This window comes from Symphalangus syndactylus, chromosome 18, assembly GCF_028878055.3.
Source record: "Symphalangus syndactylus isolate Jambi chromosome 18, NHGRI_mSymSyn1-v2.1_pri, whole genome shotgun sequence".
NCBI classification, from domain to species: Eukaryota; Metazoa; Chordata; class Mammalia; order Primates; family Hylobatidae; genus Symphalangus; species Symphalangus syndactylus.
In genome coordinates, this window is record NC_072440.2 from 27,513,505 (window position 1) to 27,533,603 (window position 20,099).

Here is a 20,099-nt window from a genome sequence, read left to right on the forward strand (position 1 = left end):
GAATGACCTTCAGCAAATTACTCAACTTCTCTGAACCTCAGCCTGCTTATCTGTAAATTCAGGATACAAATAGTACCTGCAGAGACATACTGCCTGTGAAGTGCTAGCATAGTGCATGGTAGATCATGAGTGCCTGATGAATGGTGGTCCCTGCATGCTGGCCAGATCTCAATTCCAACCTAGATCTGTTCACTAATTCCAGCTCCAGTATGAAGCCACACCAACCCTTATGTAGGAAGGAGAACGTTAAGCACATGCTCCTACCCTCCATTCTGGTGGTCCTGGATTTACCCTGCCATTGGCTCATTTTGTTGGGTGGCCAAATATTTCATTTCAGGTAAATCTGGAAGGCAGTTTGACTTGGTCTTGGAACAACTCTTACTTTGCTTGTGGTTTCTGAGTTTTAGGTTGATAAAGAATTCTTGGCAGAAGGGGACTTTCTCATTCAAAATAAAACAGCTTGTTCTTAATTTTTTTAAAAACTCATTAAGTTTCTGGGACATAAAATGGCTCTTCTGAAAGAGAATGTAAATTGGCTTCAGCAGAAGTATCATACAGAAGCAGAGAGAGTACATTTCTTCTACATGCAGATGGTTTTCAGAACTTGGTGCAAAGAGCCAGCAAGGCATACAATGGGTGCAGTTGAGGCTGAAATGTCTGGAGGCGTCTGGCTGAGCCTGGTCTGCCTGCTGCTTTTCCCAGTGGGAAGCTGAGCAATACCAACAGCACTGCAGCCAGATGGCATGTCGCTACTGGGAAACATGTTATATCATGTCATAGAAAAATCTACGCTAACACGCCAACTTTCTTTGGCTCAAATCAAAGGCCCACTCCTCTTTCATCTTTCTGGCTCTGTGTCTTCCAGTCGCCCAAGTTGCCATGTGTGGCTCATTCTTTGCATTGAGATCACCAGAGTTTATCAGCTCAGCTAGAGTAGAGTAAGCTGCACTGCAAAAACAAACCACAGTGGTAACATGGAAGCTGCGAAAAGTAGCTAAGTAAACACCATCAGAACATGGGCATAGTGCAGGGAACTAACAAGGGCCACAGGGCAATTGCATTTTGGGCAAAGGGAATGAGATATTTGGACCCCATAACATAAGGGGATCATTCTATTGGAATTACTGGCTTAAGAAAAGGTATTGGGGGTCAATTAATGAGTCAATCAAGAATCTGATATCCTTTTATCTTTTGAGATGAAATAATCTATGGATTCAGAGTGGTCTTTGTGGAATCTGTGGGAACAAGTTCAAGCGTGGGAAGAAAATTAGAGCTGGACCCAGTTAGACTCCAATCTACCTGCAGAGATTCAGGGGATTTTTCTGCCTTATACAAGAACATACCATACTTGGTTCAACAAATTGTAACTGAGAATCCACTGGGTCGGAAGACAGAACCGATAGGAATTCCTATGATACCCAAATAGAGACAGCCAGAAGCCTCCACTCCTGGGAAATGACTCCTTTCTCTCCAAGTCTAGTCTAGGGAATATAATTAATCTTGGCCCAGGGAAATGGACTGAAGCCAAATTGGTTTTGTTGTATCTTATACTAATAGCCAGTGTCTCACCCTTCTTGATTACATGTACTACACTGGAACAATCAGATCATTTCTCCTAAAATTAGCATCTTGCCTGAGAGGTAGCTTTCATCAAAACAACAGCAAATTGCATTTGTTTTTGTTCTTCAGGTTTTGTGGTGACTGTAGCAGAAGTTCCTGAGTAGAAAAACAAAAACCATTATACTTATGCATCACTCAAGTGATGACAACTTGAGGACCTTTTCATTCCTCCTTCGCTTTACCATCCCTTCTGGAGGGGTGGCAAATACACCATCAGCAGTTCCCAGGGGAAGTCACGAAATTCATGGTGCTCTGGTGAAGAGAGACAGATGGTGAAAGGCCAGAGAATCAACCAGCTAATGATGATCTAAGAACCTGCAGCATCACTTTCCTATCTTTGACAATGATCAATTAGAAAAACCCTCTTTCCTTTTCTACTGTGGGAAAGTGGCTTATACCTGTTCTCCTATCTACTTCTGGATGATATTGTGAGAATGAACAAAGGGTCTGAAATCTACTTTTAATTTCTCAGATAAAAGAACTTCTATAAATAAAAGTTATATCAAAGGAGTAGTGGGAATGGTTAATGCCTTTGTTCAAATGAAGTATCAGGAAGTCAGCTCCAAATAACAGCTATTGGCATAATGATGGAAGGGTCCTGAGGGCTTGCTATGTATTCTCCAAGAGCTTTACATGTACCTCAAAATAGCCTTACAAGGTGGTGTCAGTCCGTCTGGGCTGCCATAACAAAGCACCATAGACCGTGTGGCTTATAAACAACAGAAATTTATTTTCTCACAGTTCTGGAGGCTGGAAATCTGAGATCAGGGTGCCATGCTGGTCGGGCTGTGATGAGGGCTTTCTTTCTGATTGCAGACTGCCGACTTCTTGTATCCTCACGTGGTGTGGAGCACAGAGAGAGAGCCTGTGTCTCCTCCTTTTTTATAAGGGCATTAATCCTACCCTGAGGGCCCCACTCTCATAACCTTATTTAACTTAATTTCCTCCCAAAAGTCCTACCTCCAAATACCATCACACTGTGGCTGGGGGTTAGGGTTTCAACATATGAGTGGGCGAGGGGGGCACAAACCTTCAGTCCATAACTGAGGAAGATGATATTATTATCCCCAGCTAACAGATGAAAAATGGAGGCACAGAAAGGCTAGGTTCCAACTTAAGGACTTACAGGTAGTAAGTAGTACCACTGGGCCTCAAATCCAGGCAGTCAGGCTCTAGAACCTAGGCTCATAACCACTACTTCTTGTTGCCTTCTATATTCACTTTAGGTCTGTTGAGGCCCCTGGCTCTATGGCATTCTATTTAAGCTATTTCTGCGAAGTAGAGAAAATGATGTGGACAAGTTTCTTTTTAAGAGGCTAGGATTCTCTCTGGCAGATTCCAGTGGATGAACACCTATCTAATGAATTCTGGATGAGTTAACCTTAAATCACTTTTGCCCCCTATGCACTCCCTGTACCACTCCCATGCTTAGTGGACACCTTCAGACTGCTCCTCCTGGAGGAGTACTTTGGAGCTTCAATACAAACCCTGTTGAACGTTTTGGAGGCAAAATATCTACATTGGCAGCATAAACCCTAACCCTGTTCATGAGCAGGGCCAGCAATGAAGCTCTGCCCACTGGAATTATGCCAGCCATTTCTAGATGCTAATTTGTAATGTGATGTTGCCCAGATGAGTCCATCAGCAGACTTGTCACTGGCAGTTGTTAGAATTACCCAGCCCACTAAAGCCCTTCTTTGCTTTGCAGTCAGGGTTGGAGCCAAGGGTGGGATGGCTGTGCCCAGTGGGCTACACAAGGCTGGCAGCCAGTGCTCAGAGCCTCTGGCAATTAGCACAGTTCCTACAGTTCCTTAAACAATGCTGATGGACCCTTGTCTTTCATTAAGCTGCCTGAAAGTCAATCTCCTGATGGATCCCAGAGGAAAAATCAAAAAGGAAAGAGTTTATTTTCAGACAGTTTAATAGCAACCAACTTAAGAAGTACCTAAAAAATGATAATTAAATATTTCTCCAAGGAGCAAATTAAGATAAATACCCTAAGAGTTATTTCACATAGATCTGTTTAGAAAGTGTCCATTTAGGATAATATATACCACATTTAAGGACCGAAGGGACTGTTTTGCTTCACTCCTTTTTGCCATTGTTGATATTTTAGGTTTCTAAGGGAATGATTTTTTTACAAGTTCAAGAGTAGCATATCCTCTCAAGGGAAGTACTGGGATATAATTTGGTGGCACAGTATCTTATTCCACCCTCGACTTTGTAAGTCAATGCCTTCTTAACAACAGTCCGAACTGAAGTGGATTTAGACCAATGAATGGAGCCTGATTAAGAGGACTAACCTCATTGTCGATCAAATTTTGTGCCTATTGGTACGACTTCTAGGGCAGACTTGTGCTTTTCTCTCCCTTTAACAAATAAAATGAGCATCTACTTTTCCTGAAAGGAAACTAAGGGTTTTTGTTTGTTTTTGAGACGGAGTCTTGCTCTGTCGCCCAGGCTGGAGTGTAGTGGCGCGATCTCTGCTCACTGCAAGCTCCGCCTCCTGGGTTCATGCTATTTTCTTGCTTCAGCCTCCTGAGTAGCTGGGACTACAGGCGTCTGCCACCACGCCCGGCTAATTTTTTGTATTTTCAGTAGAGACGAGGTTTCACCATGTTAGCCAGGATGGTCTTGATCTCCTGACCTCGTGATCTGCCCGCCTCGGCCTCCTAAAGTGCTGGGATTACAGGCATGAGCCACCGCACCAGGCCTGAAACTGAGGGTTCTTTTGTCCTGTTGATGTTGACTGGGCTTCCAGAAGGCCCCTGTCAGTCTGGTTTCCAGATAAATATCCCCTGGAATAATTTCATTCCAAAGAATTTAAAGTACTTGGAGTTGATCCTTTGAGTTAAAATCCTTTACAAGTCTCACTTAATTAATCTTCAGTGAGAGGGTGAACTTTACGATGAGACCATTTTATGGGTGGGGAAAGCTGAAGCACAAGGGTTTTATGGCAACTGAGAAGGGCCTGAGGCCGGCTCTCAGTAATGACTTCTTCCCACTCACAGCCTTCTGGCTCTATTGTGCCTCACAGCAAAGCAGAGTCAGCCTCTTCCCAAAACAGGTGATCGATTTCCAAAGGAGGGGGTGGTTTAGCTTGCTGATCTGAGTTTTCCAAACCTCCCACATTTGGCAGGTCAAGGCAGGACCAATCTACTTCTAGAATCAATTTTTGGTTGGCTGTCTACAAGGCTAGTATGTCTCAAGCACATTGGGAAATTAAAGAAAACAACCATTAGTGTTTCTGACACATGAAATGCCTACCAGGGTCTTTTCTACCAAGGTCTTTTCCCTGCTCATTATCAGGGCTAATATGAAAATATTGCTATAGTGAGCAGAAGAAAAGCAGTATCTGAATGACTTTTCGTCTCAATGCAGTGCAAATGCCTGCAGTTCAAATGCAGGAACTGCCTCATCTCCTTTGCTTTTGGCCAGGAAGAGCTCATTTATTACCCATCACTAGGAAGAGCATGGCAAAGCCCTCATTATCTTGGATCCTTGCTTTCCAAATCAATCAGCTCCCCGCTACACTGCTGGGCTTTCTAATTTAAATGTCAGCTAAAGTTAGAATATGTTCTTTAAAAATGTCAGAGCCTTGTTAACTTCGGCTTTGTGTTGTCCTGTCTATCACAATTAGGTTGGCAATGTTAAGGAAATTATTTTTCTAAGAATTCTTGAACTAAGGCTCCTCTTTGAATTTCAATGATACTCTTCCTCAAAATCTTGCTCTGGTTAAAAATCAGGATGTTCCATATTACTGGCATCTACAAATAGCCACTTTTCAGAATGTATAAGGATTTCTAAATGACTTCTCACTTTTGAATTCACATTGTGAAAAATATTCTAAAAGCTGAAATTTGATCAGTGTTTTTCAGTGGGCTTTTGGGGTTTGGCAACTGATCTTGGACAGGACTGTCCAACTCATCACAAGACCTTTAGCTTTCCTGCTTCTCCTGTTCACTTAATGCTAGTAATTCTTCCCAGTTATTGTGATCTTGGAGTGTAGAACATGATACCCCAAAGTATGACACCTTGGTGTGTTGACTACTTTGAACTGAAAGAGACTGGAAGGGCCTCAAAAGCAAGATCTTCTGACCTTCTCCCACCCTCCTGTCTCCTGTTGCTCTTTCTTCCCCAAGCAAGTCATAGAAATTCCTCCACCCCAAAGGTGAGTCATAAAAACTCGAGTCCCTCTCTCCCAAAGCAAGCCATAAAACCTAGAAAGGTCACTGTCTTCCTTTTCTCTTCTCCTTTGAAGACCCGTGTTCTAGAGAGGTCCTGCTCCATACCTGGGAAGAAGAAATGCTACACAGAGAGGGGACTGGGATCAGTGCCCTTATAAAAGAAGCCTCAGAGAGCTGCCTTGCCTCTTCCACCACATAAGGACTCAGCTAGAAGGACCCCCTCTATGAACCAGAAAAGGAGCCCTCACCAGACAGTGAATTTGCCAGAGCCTTTAGCTTGGGCTTCTCAGCCTCCAGAACTATGAACAATAAATTCTGTCCTCTATAAACTACCCAGTCTATGGTATTTTGTTATAACAGCCAAAAGACTAAGATAGTGGAATGGTGGATTGTGTCTACAGTGTGATAGCAACTGGGCAATTGGGTACTTTTGGCCTCATACTAACATATGGAAGGACAAAATGGAAGGAAAACGGTAGTTTAAGTATACCAAAGTGACTTCAGAGTGTGTGTATACAAACAAGTATGGATGAAGGCACACACACACACACAGAGAATACATACTTTTTACTTTTTTTTTTTTTTTTTTTAACGTCTGCCAAATATAAAATACTTCTCGAAATTTGGTGATTTAGAGAGAAAGTGGATTTTCTTCTTGAATTAACTCCCTGTGCTGGCTCTATTTTTATTGGTTTCAAGCTTTCCATTGTTGCTCTTTTACTAAAGCATTTAACAGATGTCCCTTCAAAGGCATTGAACCACTGCTGTTGTTTTTTCTCCCACCCCAATTTCCTTTTCAGTTCACAAAGTACCCAGAATATACTTTCTCCTGTGTCTATATGTGGTGGGGAGAAAGAAAAGGCAAACAGAATTATATTTAATAAGTCACTTTTCTTATTAATACCTAGAGATGTAAAAATCACAGTTGATTCAAATGGCAAATACTACTTTCTGTAGCCTCACTAAATGCTTTCTCCGATAAGATAAATGGACATAATCCTCAAATGACAAGAAACATGGAATATACAACAGATTTAACAGTCATGTTTAAGGGTGAGTGAACTTTAGGTCACAGTTGTAGAGGACAATGTGGAAATGAAGATGCAGACTTAAGTTTTCTCCCCAGATAGTGATAAATTCACATTGATCCAATTTGTTCCTGTTTCCCTGTCTCTGTGGCTCTTAATAGCACAACCGAAAGATGTCTGATTTCTAAGATGGAAGAGTGCTACCTGCGGCCTTCACCTAGTTTTTTTGTTTTTTTTTTTGTTTGTTTGTTTTTTAAAAAAAACTGCCCCATTCATAGACTGAAACCCTCACACAACCAGGCTGTAATTAGTGACATGTAGGGACATGGTAAGACTGGGAAAAAGTTATGTCTGTGGATGTGCCTGACTCCTTAGAGGTGTAGGAGTTTGACGAGACACATGCTTTAGTTGAGAGTGTGCTCTTGCACACACCACCACACACACACACAAACACTTGACCTCCCAGGCCACGCAATTCCCCATTGCATCATTACTTTCTAACTCACCCTGCATGGTCTGTGGGTGGGAAGAGGCCAAATTTGGGCCACCAGGACACTGTCCACCAGGAAACAAAGTACCTCTGTGATGCTTTTGGATTCAGACAACCCCACCTCCACAGCTGCGAGACAAACAAAAAATGATCATGCTTCAAAAGCTACCAGTTCAAGCAAAACTGCTGCCAACCCAGCAGAAAAGCCTTTAGACATTTTTAAGCCATTAACTACTTCCTGCCAACCAGGAGGCTATGTGGGGACACCACTCACTGGGGCCACTAAGCAGGATTCCAGTGGAACCTAATCTGCTGAATTCAGACCTAAACCTAATGTTAATATTTTACTTAAGAGAAAATAGAAATACAGTGTTTTAAAAAGCAAAAGATTTAGTTCAAACTGAAACAAATATTCTCCAAATTAAACTCAAACCAGATTGATGTTTCATTCACTTTCCAATCTCAAAGGCATTCCCATGACAATTTCTCCTTGACAGCTGGGCAGCCAGTGTCTCTCTTGGCTATCAATTCACTGATAACAATACTACCAGGGGGCTGGACAACTAATAGAGCTCCAGTCTGCAAACTTGGCCTTCCTGCCAGGTAGCTTAAAAACCATTTACACAGTCCAGTTTGATTTTTGAGTGTTCAGACAGATGGGTCGTCTGAAGCCACTGATCCAAGAACATGTTTTTGTATATTCCTGTGCCTCTTATAAATCAGACCAAAAAAGAAAGAAAGGTTGGACTGCTTGGCCATTTCAAGCAATTATTCTGTCTGGCATGGGTGGAGGAGAAAATAGAGTAGTGTCAGCAGAGTTATCAGCAGTTAGTTCTACTGAAGAAAATGTCATATGTCCAGTGCCAAGCACGTCTGACTGCTTTGTCTCGGATTGGCTCTATTTTTCTTTCTCTCTCACGTACACACATATCCTCTTTAATTACTAACAGAAAATACTGCATTCTGCACACTTCACATCTGTTCAAGCCTTAATTAATCCAATTCTCATAGTCTCCATAGCAACGATGCTTAACAGGCTCAGATTCCACATTAGAAAACCTTCCTCTAAGTGAGTGACTCAAAATATGGCCATTACAAAAATGTTCACATTAATTCTGTGTCAGATATAATGAGAACTTTGCATGGAGGGAGTTTACATGGAAAGATCGAGTTGTATGATCACATTCAGCTTCATCATAGTAAAAATGCCCCAAACTGGGAACAGAAGTTAACATTAATTTTCTAAGCTATTGCAAAAAAAAGAAAAGAAAAAATAATCCCATTACTACCTTTATGTTACTAGTAATTCCTGCGCTACAGAAGATTAATGACCACCGTTGCCTCGATGGAGCACACAGTTACTGTTTGTAGGGTAGCAAGAAGCAACGCAAGTGTTTTTTTTTTTAAAAAAAAAAACCTCTTCAGGAGGTGTTTCCTGAGCTATGGCTCTACAGACCTTAATTAAAAGCCTATTGTCCTTTGCTGGCACCTGCCAGCATCTCACCCAAGTCAGAGCTTGTCAGCAGCAGAGAGGTGGACCAAGGCTTTCCAAGGAGGCCGTGAAGCTGCCAAGGGAAGAGTCAAGCACATTTCTAAGAGACTGTTTTAGCTCCATGGCCGATGCAGATGCTGTCGTTCATGCTGGCTATGTTTGTGTTTGTATTTGAAGCCGTTATGTTAGAGATTGTAAAAATAAGCACTGGCAACTATGCAGAAAACCTGCTCAGACATTATACAGGGTGTGAGGGGCTGGGGCGAGTAGTGGTAAAGAGAGCATGAAAAAATGAAGCCAGGCATTTACCCCCAAATGGCATTTCAGCCCATACCCGCTTCCATCATTAAATGTTTAACTTGGGTTGCTAACAAGAAGTAAACCATTCGTGAGAGTTCTAGCTGCTTTCTCCCTCACTGTTTCCTTCTATGAATAGGCAAACAACCCAAAACCGGCTCAGGAGAGAAAGAAAAGAACTTAGACACACTCTTGAATAAGTAAAAATACACATTAGGAGACAAATCAGATCTCATTTATGAAACAAAATGGAGACAGTCAATTGAGCTTCTGAACAAGAAGAGAATGTTTTCAAACTTTCCCTAGGGACTGAAATTTTGTGCCCCAGGAGACAGTTTAACCTTGGATTGCCTGGAGACAGAGCCAAATTAAATTTATTGCCAGACCTATGCATAAAAAAGGGGAAGGGGGAAATTGGGGATCTTGCAGAAATAAGGAACAGCTCTCTAATGTAACTATAGAATCTAGTGAAATTAGCAAAGAAAATATAATCCGGTGTTCATACCAAGTTCATTCTTTCTCCTTGGGCAATTGTTATGAGACCCATAGCTGCTGGTAGTATCTAAAACCTTTGACTTTCTGCCTTTCAAAGAGTTTTATTGGTAGACAGACAACTAGGATTCAATTAATGGCATGTTGAAGTTTCTCAGCCACGAAGCTTCTACAGAACCACTGAACCATGGTCCCTTGCTACTTCACCCAAAACGATGTTCAATCATCAACTCGAGCTGACTGCTTTGAACTCACCAGCCAGAGGCAAAGAAATGTAATGGATCAGGGTTCTAGTTCTAGTTCTGTCGACTCTTTGATCTCTGATTTCCAAAGACTCTTGTTCATCCTCTCATCCAATAAGTAACATGAAGCTCTTACTCTGAGCCCAGCATCCTAACAGGCTTTGATCTTCGACATCTCTCAGCCCAGGAAAATGAGCTGGAAAAAACTGAAGTAGTAATGCCCCAGCTACTTCGATTCTTGAGCATGCCCAAGCCTGCCTTCTTTCTACCCCTACCCCCAGCATATAACAACTGCTCTCATTTTTAGAGTGCTGACTGTATGCCATTTACTGCACTGGGCTTCTTCAAGTAGTTCACAACAGCCCTGCAATACATGGCTATTGTTATTATTTTTATTTATTTATTTATTTATTTATTTATTTATTTATTTGAGATGAAGTCTCGCTCTTGTCCCCCAGGCTGGAGTGCAGTGACACGATCTTGGCTCACTGCAACCTCCGCCTCCCAGGTTCAAGCAATTCTCCTGCCTCAGCCACCTGAGTAGCTGGGATTACAGGTGCCTGCCACCATGCCTGGCTAATTTTTATATTTTTAGTAGAGACGGGGTTTCGCCATGTTGGCCAGGCTGGTCTCGAACTCCTGACTTCAGGTGATCCGAACATAGCTATTATTTTTATCCTCATTTCATAGGTAAGCAAACCTAGTTCAGAAGCAAGTTTGCAGGATTGTACAACTCCATAAGGTTCCACTCACCTTGGAATCTATGAGCATGTGTGCTCCAGAGCATGAATAGTGTCCCCTGGTGGTGTGCAACCCTGTGGCCCTGGGGGAGATCCAGTAAGTAGGGCCCAAGTCTGTTTGGCTTTTCCAGATTTTTTTTACTGCCTCTCTCACACTGGTAGAGGGACATCTGTGCATGAGGGGCAGTCAGGAAAGAAAAGAGCGAACTCTGCATGTCAATCAAGATAATTCTGGAATCTTCCATGTGTTCCCCTCCTTTTTTTTCTTTTCCATTCTCCACACAGCCCTAGGTGGTAGATTAAAACAGAGAGCTATGGGTAGCATCGGGGTTGGGTAAAAAATAAAGTAGAAGAGGTACATGAGCCTGTCTCTTTTTTTTCTCCACTTACCATCTTGCCTTGTGGGTTATCATACAAGTCATCAATCCGCCCCTTAGCAGTACACTTAGGCATCCTCCTGGTCCCCTCTGTTCCAATAAGCATCTTCAGGTGATCCCAGGACGCTTTTTACTCTTAGTTCCTTGTGGCTTGGGATGAAATAGGAAGATATCCAATTCCCCATTTGACCAGAACCTACATTGCTTTATGGAAGAGGTGGATGCGGAAAGGTGAGGGGATGAGGGGGCATTTGGTTACACTTTAAAACATAGCATCCCAGGAAGGAGTCTGCTATTGCTCCATAGCCTGGAACCTGATCAGTTACCAACAAGGGCAGGGGTGGACTTCCACATTCCCCCACTTCTTATATAGAGTGCTTGAAAGAGGCAGAGATAGATGGACATTCTCACTGGACATCTTAGAGGGGAGAAAATCATTCTGGGTGTCTCCAAACATATGCCACAGTGTCTCTCATGTCTTTTGTTTCAAACCTCCAGACTTTGGCTCAGGTTTCCCTCTGTCTTAGTCCATTTTCTGTTGTGATAACTGAATATCTGAGACTGGGTAATTTATTTCAAAATGTTACAATCTTACAGTTCTAGAGGCTGGGAAGTCCAAGAGCATGGTGTTGGCATCTGGTGAAGGCCTTCTTTGCTTTGTCATAACATGGCAGAACGCATCATATGGCAAGAGGGCAAGAGCATGCATGTCGGCTCAGGTCTCTCTTCCTCTTCTTAGAAAGTAACCAAGTGCCATCATGGGGGCCTCACTCTGACCTTATCTAATCCTAATTACCGCCCAAAGACCTCACCTCCAATCAATATAAAAATTCTGGGATTAAGTTTCCAACAAATGAAATTTGAGGACATATTCAAACCATAGCATTTTCCTTGCTTAGAATGTCTTTCCCTACTCCCGCTATCCTTCCAGCCTCAAGCATCTTCTTCTTTAGAACAACTCCCTCCATTTCACATATTACTAGTCCCCAATGTGCTCTTCCTATGAGCTCCTATAGCAGCTTGTACTTCTCTATATAATTATTGGCACCTCTCAACTTTAGGATCATCTGTTCATGTGTTAGTCTTCTCCAATAGCTTGCATGCTTATTAATCTTTATTTTCTCCCACACAGATTGCTTGGCCTTTAGCAGACTGTCAATAAATGTTTACTGAATACATGAGTGAAGAGGAGATTTAGAAATGCAAATAAGTTGAAAGCTAACTTTCAACTTTCCTAATTTTCCCCAGTCTTATGTCTAGCAATCTCCAGACATTTGAATTTTCTATTCACTTTTTCTGGCTATGAGGAAGCAATCTGCCTAAACACTGGGACTAGGCTGAGCAATTATTAACAGATTTTTAAAATAATATGATAATAATGGCTAGCATATATTGAGTGATTACTATACCCCAAGCTCTATTCTAAGCATATTGCATATATTAATCATTTAATTCTTGCAACGATTCCATAAGGTAGTCATCCCTGTTTTATAAATAAGGAAATGGAAACAGAGCGAAGTGAAGTAACATGTCAAGGACACACAACGAGTTAGTGGCAGATGTGGATCCAGAATCCATACTTTCTGTTTCTATGCTCTGCTGCCTCTCAATGAGAGAGATACAGAGGGTTGGACATTAACAATCTCAGGTTTGTTCTCAGTTTGAAAGTAACTCATGTATTCCTAGGTCACAGGAAGAAATACATATTCCTCTCCACTTCTTTGTCACCCCATGATGTAATTATGCTCACATTCTTCACCTTACATAACTCACAAACACAGCAAGTCCTCTGTGCCAAGGGCCATTACCCTTTTCTGAATGAATAGGGCTTCAACTGTGAGTGGGCTGGGAAGTGTTGCACGATTCCAGGAATTATGTAGTCCTGATGAAATGGAGAGTAGCTTGGACTCTAAATGAAATAATGAATAAATTCATGCAGAAAGGAAGGGACAGAGCAAAAATATTGCTTTTCTTTCTAGGACAAATCTCTAAAGGAATGAATGTTTCCTTTAAGCTCTTAACTTGGTGAGAAAAGTAGGTCCTTTTGGGGAAACTCATTTATGATCCTGAAAAATAGGGTGGTCATCTCTTAAGATTAGTAAATTTGTGCTAGAGTCACTCTGTGACTCTGTCTTGAGACCTTAGTCTGTTTGGGCTACTATAACAAAAGACCATAAACTTGGTGTATTACACACAACAGAAACTTATTTCTCACAGTTTGGAGGCCGGGAAGTCCAAGGTCAAGGAACGAGCAGATTCCATGTCTGGTGAGGGCCAACTTTCTGGTTCATAGAAGGTGTCCTCTTGCTGCATCCTCCACATGGTGAAGGGGCAAGAAAGCTCTCTAGTGCCACTTTTATAAGGGCACTAATCCCATTCATGAGGGCCCCATCCCTATGCTCTAGTCACCCCCTAAAGGCCCACCTAATATCAATGCATTGGTGATTAGGTTTTCAACATATAAATCTGGGGGGACACAAACATTAAGACATTCAGACCATAGCAGGATCTGAGCTCATTACATAGTGGGGACATGGTGAAAAGTAAGAACTTATCAAGAAAGCTTTGGAATGTAGTTATGTGCCATTGAAAAGTCATCATATTAAGAGAATTGCCCAGAGGAACCTATGAATATAGGTCCTTAAAAAATGCTCTGGCTTTCCCAGAGGAACTGCATGCAGACCTGTTTTGCAGGTCTTAAAAATCCAGAGCTCACACACTTTTAAAGAAAGAAAGAACCCCATGAGGATTTTGAACATCTTAACATATTTTCACTATTTCTATATATAATTTCATGAAGAAAGGAAAGATATTTATAGTTATTGGAGAAAGGATTTAGACTGAAATATCTACATGCTTTTCATTCAAGAGATATAGGATTCTGGACTAGACTTTATTGAAGAAAGAGGAAAGACAGATATTTCTAGATGTCTTTAGGAATGGGAGATACATGTTGTAATTGAGGAGTTCAGCTTAGAGGTGAAGTGATTGAACAGAAGTTTAATAAGTTATATCCATTCTGTGAAAAGATCAGTCACTGATTTTTTAACGTAATTGTGACAAAAATAGCCAGCAAAAGACTGCCCCCAAAAGGGGCTTTTTAAAAAATTAGGATTGGACTTGCCTAAGTAAAAATATAATGTAGATATCCAACTTAACAACTTTAAGTAGGGAGAAAAAACTATTGGGATCCGGGTGATTTTTTTTTTTTCTGTTCCTATCACATCTCACTCCCAGTAAGTGTTGCATTTTTGGATGAATCTAATAGTTTTCCTTTATTTTCACTTTTCATGACGTGAGATTATATGTGTGTGTGAAATGAATGTTTTACTATGGTCCTACACATAATGTTAAAATTACAAAGTAAAATAATGAGGTAAAAGATAGATATTTATTGACACCAAAATACATACAAGTTTTTCCGAACAAGATAAAAATATCTTCTAGTTTCTCATACAGAGACCCATACTACTCGGGAGGCACGATATGCCAGTTTTCCTTTGTGGAAAAGTGCATCCAGGCAGCAAACTTCATGAGGAGTGAGCAGTTTCGTCCTTAAAAAACTGCAGGGAAGGGTTCTTTCCAGGGAGTGGCAGTTGGTGCTTCAGGTGCCAGCAGGGACAGGACAGCAGATAGAAGTGAGGGATCTAACAAAGTTCACGATTTACATCAAAATGACTTGATGGGGCTCTGGGCCTCTGGGCCTTGTTAAAAGATGATGCTAAACTGTGTCTTGAAACCCCACCAGCATTAGGCTTAGGTACTAAGCAAGTCTGGACTGTATCCCTGGCTCAGTGACTGACCAATCACAACACGTGCCCAGTTGAATAGTGACTGTAACAGATCACCACTTTTAATGCTCCCAGAAGAAATGAGCACATAAAAACTAGCTGAGAAAAGCCCTTTCCCACATCCTCCTCTGCCTATGTGGGCACTGAGGCAGCTGCCCTGACTGTGAACGTTCACCCCTTGTGAATACCACTCTTTAAATCCAAATTGCTTCATTGAGATCTTAAAAGGAATCTCGAAATCCAGATGATTGGGTAAAAACTGTGACATGGAATTTTACTCTAGAGTCAAAACAACTTTTAAAATAGTTCTGCTTATTCAAGTTAGTTTCTCCTCCAGAAATCTGAAATTAGATGTGATAAGTTAAAGATTATACAAACAGGGCTGCTTTCAATAATTTAATTAGACTCATGCCAAAAAAATGAGCTTGCAGGAAATATTAAATATTCTTAAAGCAATTTGGACACAGAAAATCACACATACATAAGGAATGGAAAAAAAAGTTTCTCCCAAAAGTGCCAGTGTTTTGTTTTGTTTGGAAAAATGATGACACAATTAGAGGTAAACAATATTTTCTTTGGCTCCATCTCCAGTTTCCCCGTCTTGTCTGGTCATTGTCCTTGTCGGTAGATGTAGCTTTGCTTCTGTTATAAACGCCTGCAGTTGAGGGCGGTGTGAATTTGAGTCATGGGGGGCTGGGGACTCAGTGTGGGAGGTGTCCAAATCTGCAAGAAACAGACAGCACAGGTTACAGGAGTCCACCTGAGATGTACAAGGCAGATGTCTTGGCGTTAGAGCTCTCTAAGATTAGGAAATGCAGTGCCCATATAGTCAGCCACAGAACGGCCAAGCCCAATGAGAAAGGAACATAATAGGTGTCAAAATCATTCATCAATATCATTAAGGTGTGTTCCCATGGAATACTATGCAGCCATAAAAAATGAGTTCGTGTCCTTTGTAGGGACATGGATGAAACTGGAAAACATCATTCTCAGTAAACTATCGCAAGGACAAAAAACCAAACACCGCATGTTCTCACTCATAGGTGGGAATTGAACAATGAGAACTCATGGACACAGGAAGGGGAACATCACACTCCGGGGACTGTTGTGGGGTGGGGGGAGGGGGGAGGGACAGCATTAGGAGATATACCTAATGCTAAATGACGAGTTAATGGGTGCAGGAAATCAACATGGCACATGGATACATATGTAACAAACCTGCACATTGTGCACATGCACCCTAAAACCTAAAGTATAATAAAAAAGTTAAAAAAAAAAAAAAAAGATGTGTTCGATTGTGTGCACAAATGTCTCCTGTGACTAAATATGGGTTACTGTTCATGGGATCTTAAACCACTGCTATTGCTGAAAAAGGGATGCCCATTTATTTTTTAAAATGGGTGAAGGTCATAGAAATACGGTATATACTCCAGCTATGTGTAAATCAACTATATTTGCATCTGCAGAGCACCTTCCCTCAGAATATCTGTAAGTCAAGAATTGACTTCAAGGCTCAAATAACATATTTGGCACTTTACTGATGTGGGCAAGGGGTGGGGGTAAAAAGTGAAAGAATGAAGGAGACCCTCCAGCCTCACCATTATGCTGTTAATAACAAATCTGTTAATACTACACAAAGTACTCAGCCAAGAGCAGCCAGGTTCCTAGGGAAAATCAAGCCAGTTTCAGCTCTGACTGGGTTTGATGTTTTCTGGTTACCTAGCAACAGCAGGACACTGTGTATTCTCCCTTTTTCTGATAAAATCCTCTAATATTATATTTTCAAGGAGAGACAAAAGGGAGGCTTGATTTGAAGAAAGACACTTGCTGCAAACCATTTTCCATGCACTTGTTCCACTGACCACTCACCCTCAGGCTCAGCCATATGGCGAAATTACAAATAACCAGCTTGTGATAGAACAAAAACCTGAGTAGGAATGGAAGTCCAGGTGGGAAAGGAGGGCAAATAGCTCTGAGGCCCACCAGCTTATTTTTCAGTCATTAAGAAGACGCCACATACACCTACTACAAACTTATAAAAATTAAAATTAAAAAAATGTAAAGAACATAAAGAAAAGAAAGAGTCCATTGTAACCCTCGCCACATTTTCCTCAAAGCCTCTGTTATTTAGATGGATATATACACGTGCAGACATTCCAATGACACAAACGCTTGTGGCCTTTGCCCTCCTGACAAGGATCTTTGGTTGCTAGAGAAGGTAGTAAGCAAGGCTTGGCAGGAATGAAAGGAAAACTGTCCCCAGAAGGCTCCATCTTTGGGGACATGGTGGCCTTGCCACACCCCATTTCATCCCATCTTCCAATAGGAGGTGGGTCAATGGAGGAGGAGCAGCCAGGGCCACAGGAGCAGATGAAGGTCCCTGGAGGAGCTGCACCAAGGCTGGACTGTGCTTCTGAAGCAAAGGAGGACCCTCAAGGCAGGGGAGAGGAGGAGGAGAGGTAGGGAGGCATGGGGGTGAGGCTGCAACCACAGCTCTGCTCAAAGGCTTAGCCCATCCCTGATCCTTTAGATGCCAATAGGCACAAAGCTTGATTCTACTTCCCCTGATTCTAAATGCTGTACCTCAAATTCCAGGAACTCACTAACAACTGAAAGCATACCTGCAGGAGGTGCCTCTAACTGCCACCATTTACAGAGCACAGGAGTTGTCCCAGGTCTTTTACATTCGTCATCTCTCTCTAAGTCTCAAAATGCTAAAACCCACAATTTACAGGCTGGGAAACCGAGGCTCAGGCTAGTGAAATTCTGCCCCACATCGTGCAGCTAGGAAGTGATCTGGATCTGCGCTCAGAGGATGGCAGCCACGTGATGACTCCTTGCCCTAACGATCAAGACTCTAGTGCTTCTCATTTCTCTTTGTGCTGAAAATGGCTTGGCCATCTTTTCTCTATTAAGAGATCCTCAATGTTTAATACTTTCCCTCCCTTACATACTACATTTTGAAGAGTCACTTGCTAAAAAAAAGAAGAAAGCAAAGGCAAAAAAAAAAAAAAAAAAAAAAAAAAGACATATTAATGTTAAGCTTCTCAAAACCGACACAGCAATTGTTATAGAGCTAGGAACCTCCCTTAATCGGGCAAACAAAAATATTCCCAGGCAATGATTTCCTTGTCAGGGCAACATTACAAATCAACCTGGAATGCTCTGAATCCTATTTTACCACATTGGGAGACAAAGCATGCCTGTGGTCACAACAAGCAGTCACACTTCCAATTCCTTTTCCCAGCCATCAACTGAAGCTATTTCACCTCTAAATACAAATATGCACAGCTAAATTGCTGATGTTTAATTTTATACAACTTCAAAAAATGCCCCCAAATTTCCATCCAGCAGACACTGGCAGACTGAACAGGTCACCAAAGCCACAACAGTGCTGCCTCCTTGCCAACAGAAGGGCCAGCCAGGGCACAAAAATTACTACATCGAGGATGAAAAATCATCCAGTGAATGAGGCAGCTGGGAGGTGATTGCTGACACATCTGACAGTGCCGGACACACTGGAAGCCCTTAATCTATGTAGGTTTTCTTCATCTGGGGTGTGAAACATGGAGCAAAAAATTCAAAATAGTGATATTTTGAGGTACATGGAAAATCCCCTTAATGGCTTCGAGAGAAGACTTGTTCAAAACAGCCACATTGAATGTGTATCAGAAGTAATTCTTTTTTAAGTTACATTGTATGCTCTACTTCAGGAAGATAGAGAACCAAGAATGAATGGGGATGGAGATGGGGAGTATTGTGTGTCTGTGTGTGTGTGTGTGTGTGTGTGTGTGTGTGTGTGGTGTAGTGTAGAATTTTAATCAGAACTTTTTCAAATAAGAATAAAAATACAGGAGAAACACACTCCTAGGTGAGAGCTTGTTGTGCCCTAAGGTGAACAGCCCATGTTGTAATTCCAGATGTATTACTGGAGGGGGTTGTGGTTGTATGTCACCTGGACGGGAACTCAATTTCCTTCTCCATGTTCCTTCTTGGTTTCTACCTGAACTATGTAGGCAAGGTCAGACAGTCTGTCTTTGAAATTAGAAACCGTTTGGTGATTTCTGATTTTGTTACTCCATTTCAACTCTGAAAGAACCAGCACAGCAATTGTGTATTTCTCAAGGCCAGCCACCTTTTTCCACACTTTTTACCCTGGAGAATATGATCATCATATAGAACCCTAAACTGAAAAAACATTTGTTAATATTAAACCTCACTGACTCAGAAAGCAGAATTCTTGCTATATAAAAGTAATCATCCAATTTCATTTGTGATCGAATTGCCTGTAAATCGATGGACATAAAAATGTAATAACATATTTCTAATAAGCAAGGAAATAGTAATACAATCATAATTTGGTCAACTAAAAATGAATATTATTATAATGAAACAAAACTCAAACTACAAAAAAACCTTTCAGCCAAGTATCTCAACACAATTTTGCCTCTTGACATAAAAGAAATAATTTGATCCCTAACATTATCTCTGGAAATTAAACAGAGTGAGCATTATTAAACTTTAGAGCAAATAAGCTAAAACACATAAAAGCCCCAAAGCCTGATTAACCAAGCAGAAAAGTGGGATCTTGGTTGAGAGTTTTTTCTGCTACATTACTGAGCTTTTGTTCACAAACTAAAATTTCAGCCTCTGCAGGAAACTTTGATACTCACATTATGAGGACCACCGTGGGGGGTCTAAGTTAGTCTCCTAACATGGTTTCAAAAAATTACAGGTATCCACATTTTGGCTGGCACCATTCCTTTTCCTTGTGGGTATGTGGGACAGGAAATACTCAGACTGTCAAGAGACACACCTGCAGACAGCACTGATATCCAGAGAAAGTTTCCTAAATCTCCCAATATTTAGCCCTTAGGTGCAACCTGCTGGTTGGAACTTGCGTTTATCATTTTTCACACTTTTCTCTGTTTACCCAATACTGACATTTCTAACAGTGAAGAGAAATCGGCGTTCCGTCCATTGGCTCACCATTATCATCATTCTTTTGAGCCAACTGACTAGTTGGCTATTTTCAAGACCAGACTATCATCTCAGTGCATAAAATGCAACTATGTGTCATATTTAAAATGAACAAAGTGGCTGGGTATGGTAGTTCACACCTGTAATCTCAGCACTTTGTGGAGCCAAGGCAGGAGGATCACTTCAGGCCAGGAGTTTGAGACAAGCCTGGGCAACACAGTGAGACCCTGTCTCTACAAAAAATAAAAAGTAAAAATAATAAAATGAACAAAGTGCCTCCTAAACTGTGATGTGAATAAAATCTTTTACATCACAAGGTAAAATATAATCTTAGGCAAGTCATTGCCCCTCTCTGGGCTTCAG

At 41.4% G+C, this 20,099-nt stretch overlaps 1 protein-coding gene across 4 annotated transcripts in view; it reads right to left on the reverse strand.

Moving 5' to 3' along the window:
- Positions 1–14,337: 14,337 nt before the first annotated feature.
- ARHGEF28 (Rho guanine nucleotide exchange factor 28) overlaps positions 14,338–20,099 on the reverse strand; it is a 306,206-nt gene continuing 300,444 nt past the window's right edge. For all 4 annotated transcript variants that reach the window (XM_055254426.2, XM_055254425.2, XM_055254424.2 and 1 more), the window contains one exon: positions 14,338–15,479. In XM_055254426.2, coding sequence (XP_055110401.2) covers positions 15,310–15,479 — 170 coding nt within the window. In that variant the 3' untranslated portion in view covers positions 14,338–15,309. The remainder of the gene's footprint in view (positions 15,480–20,099) is intronic.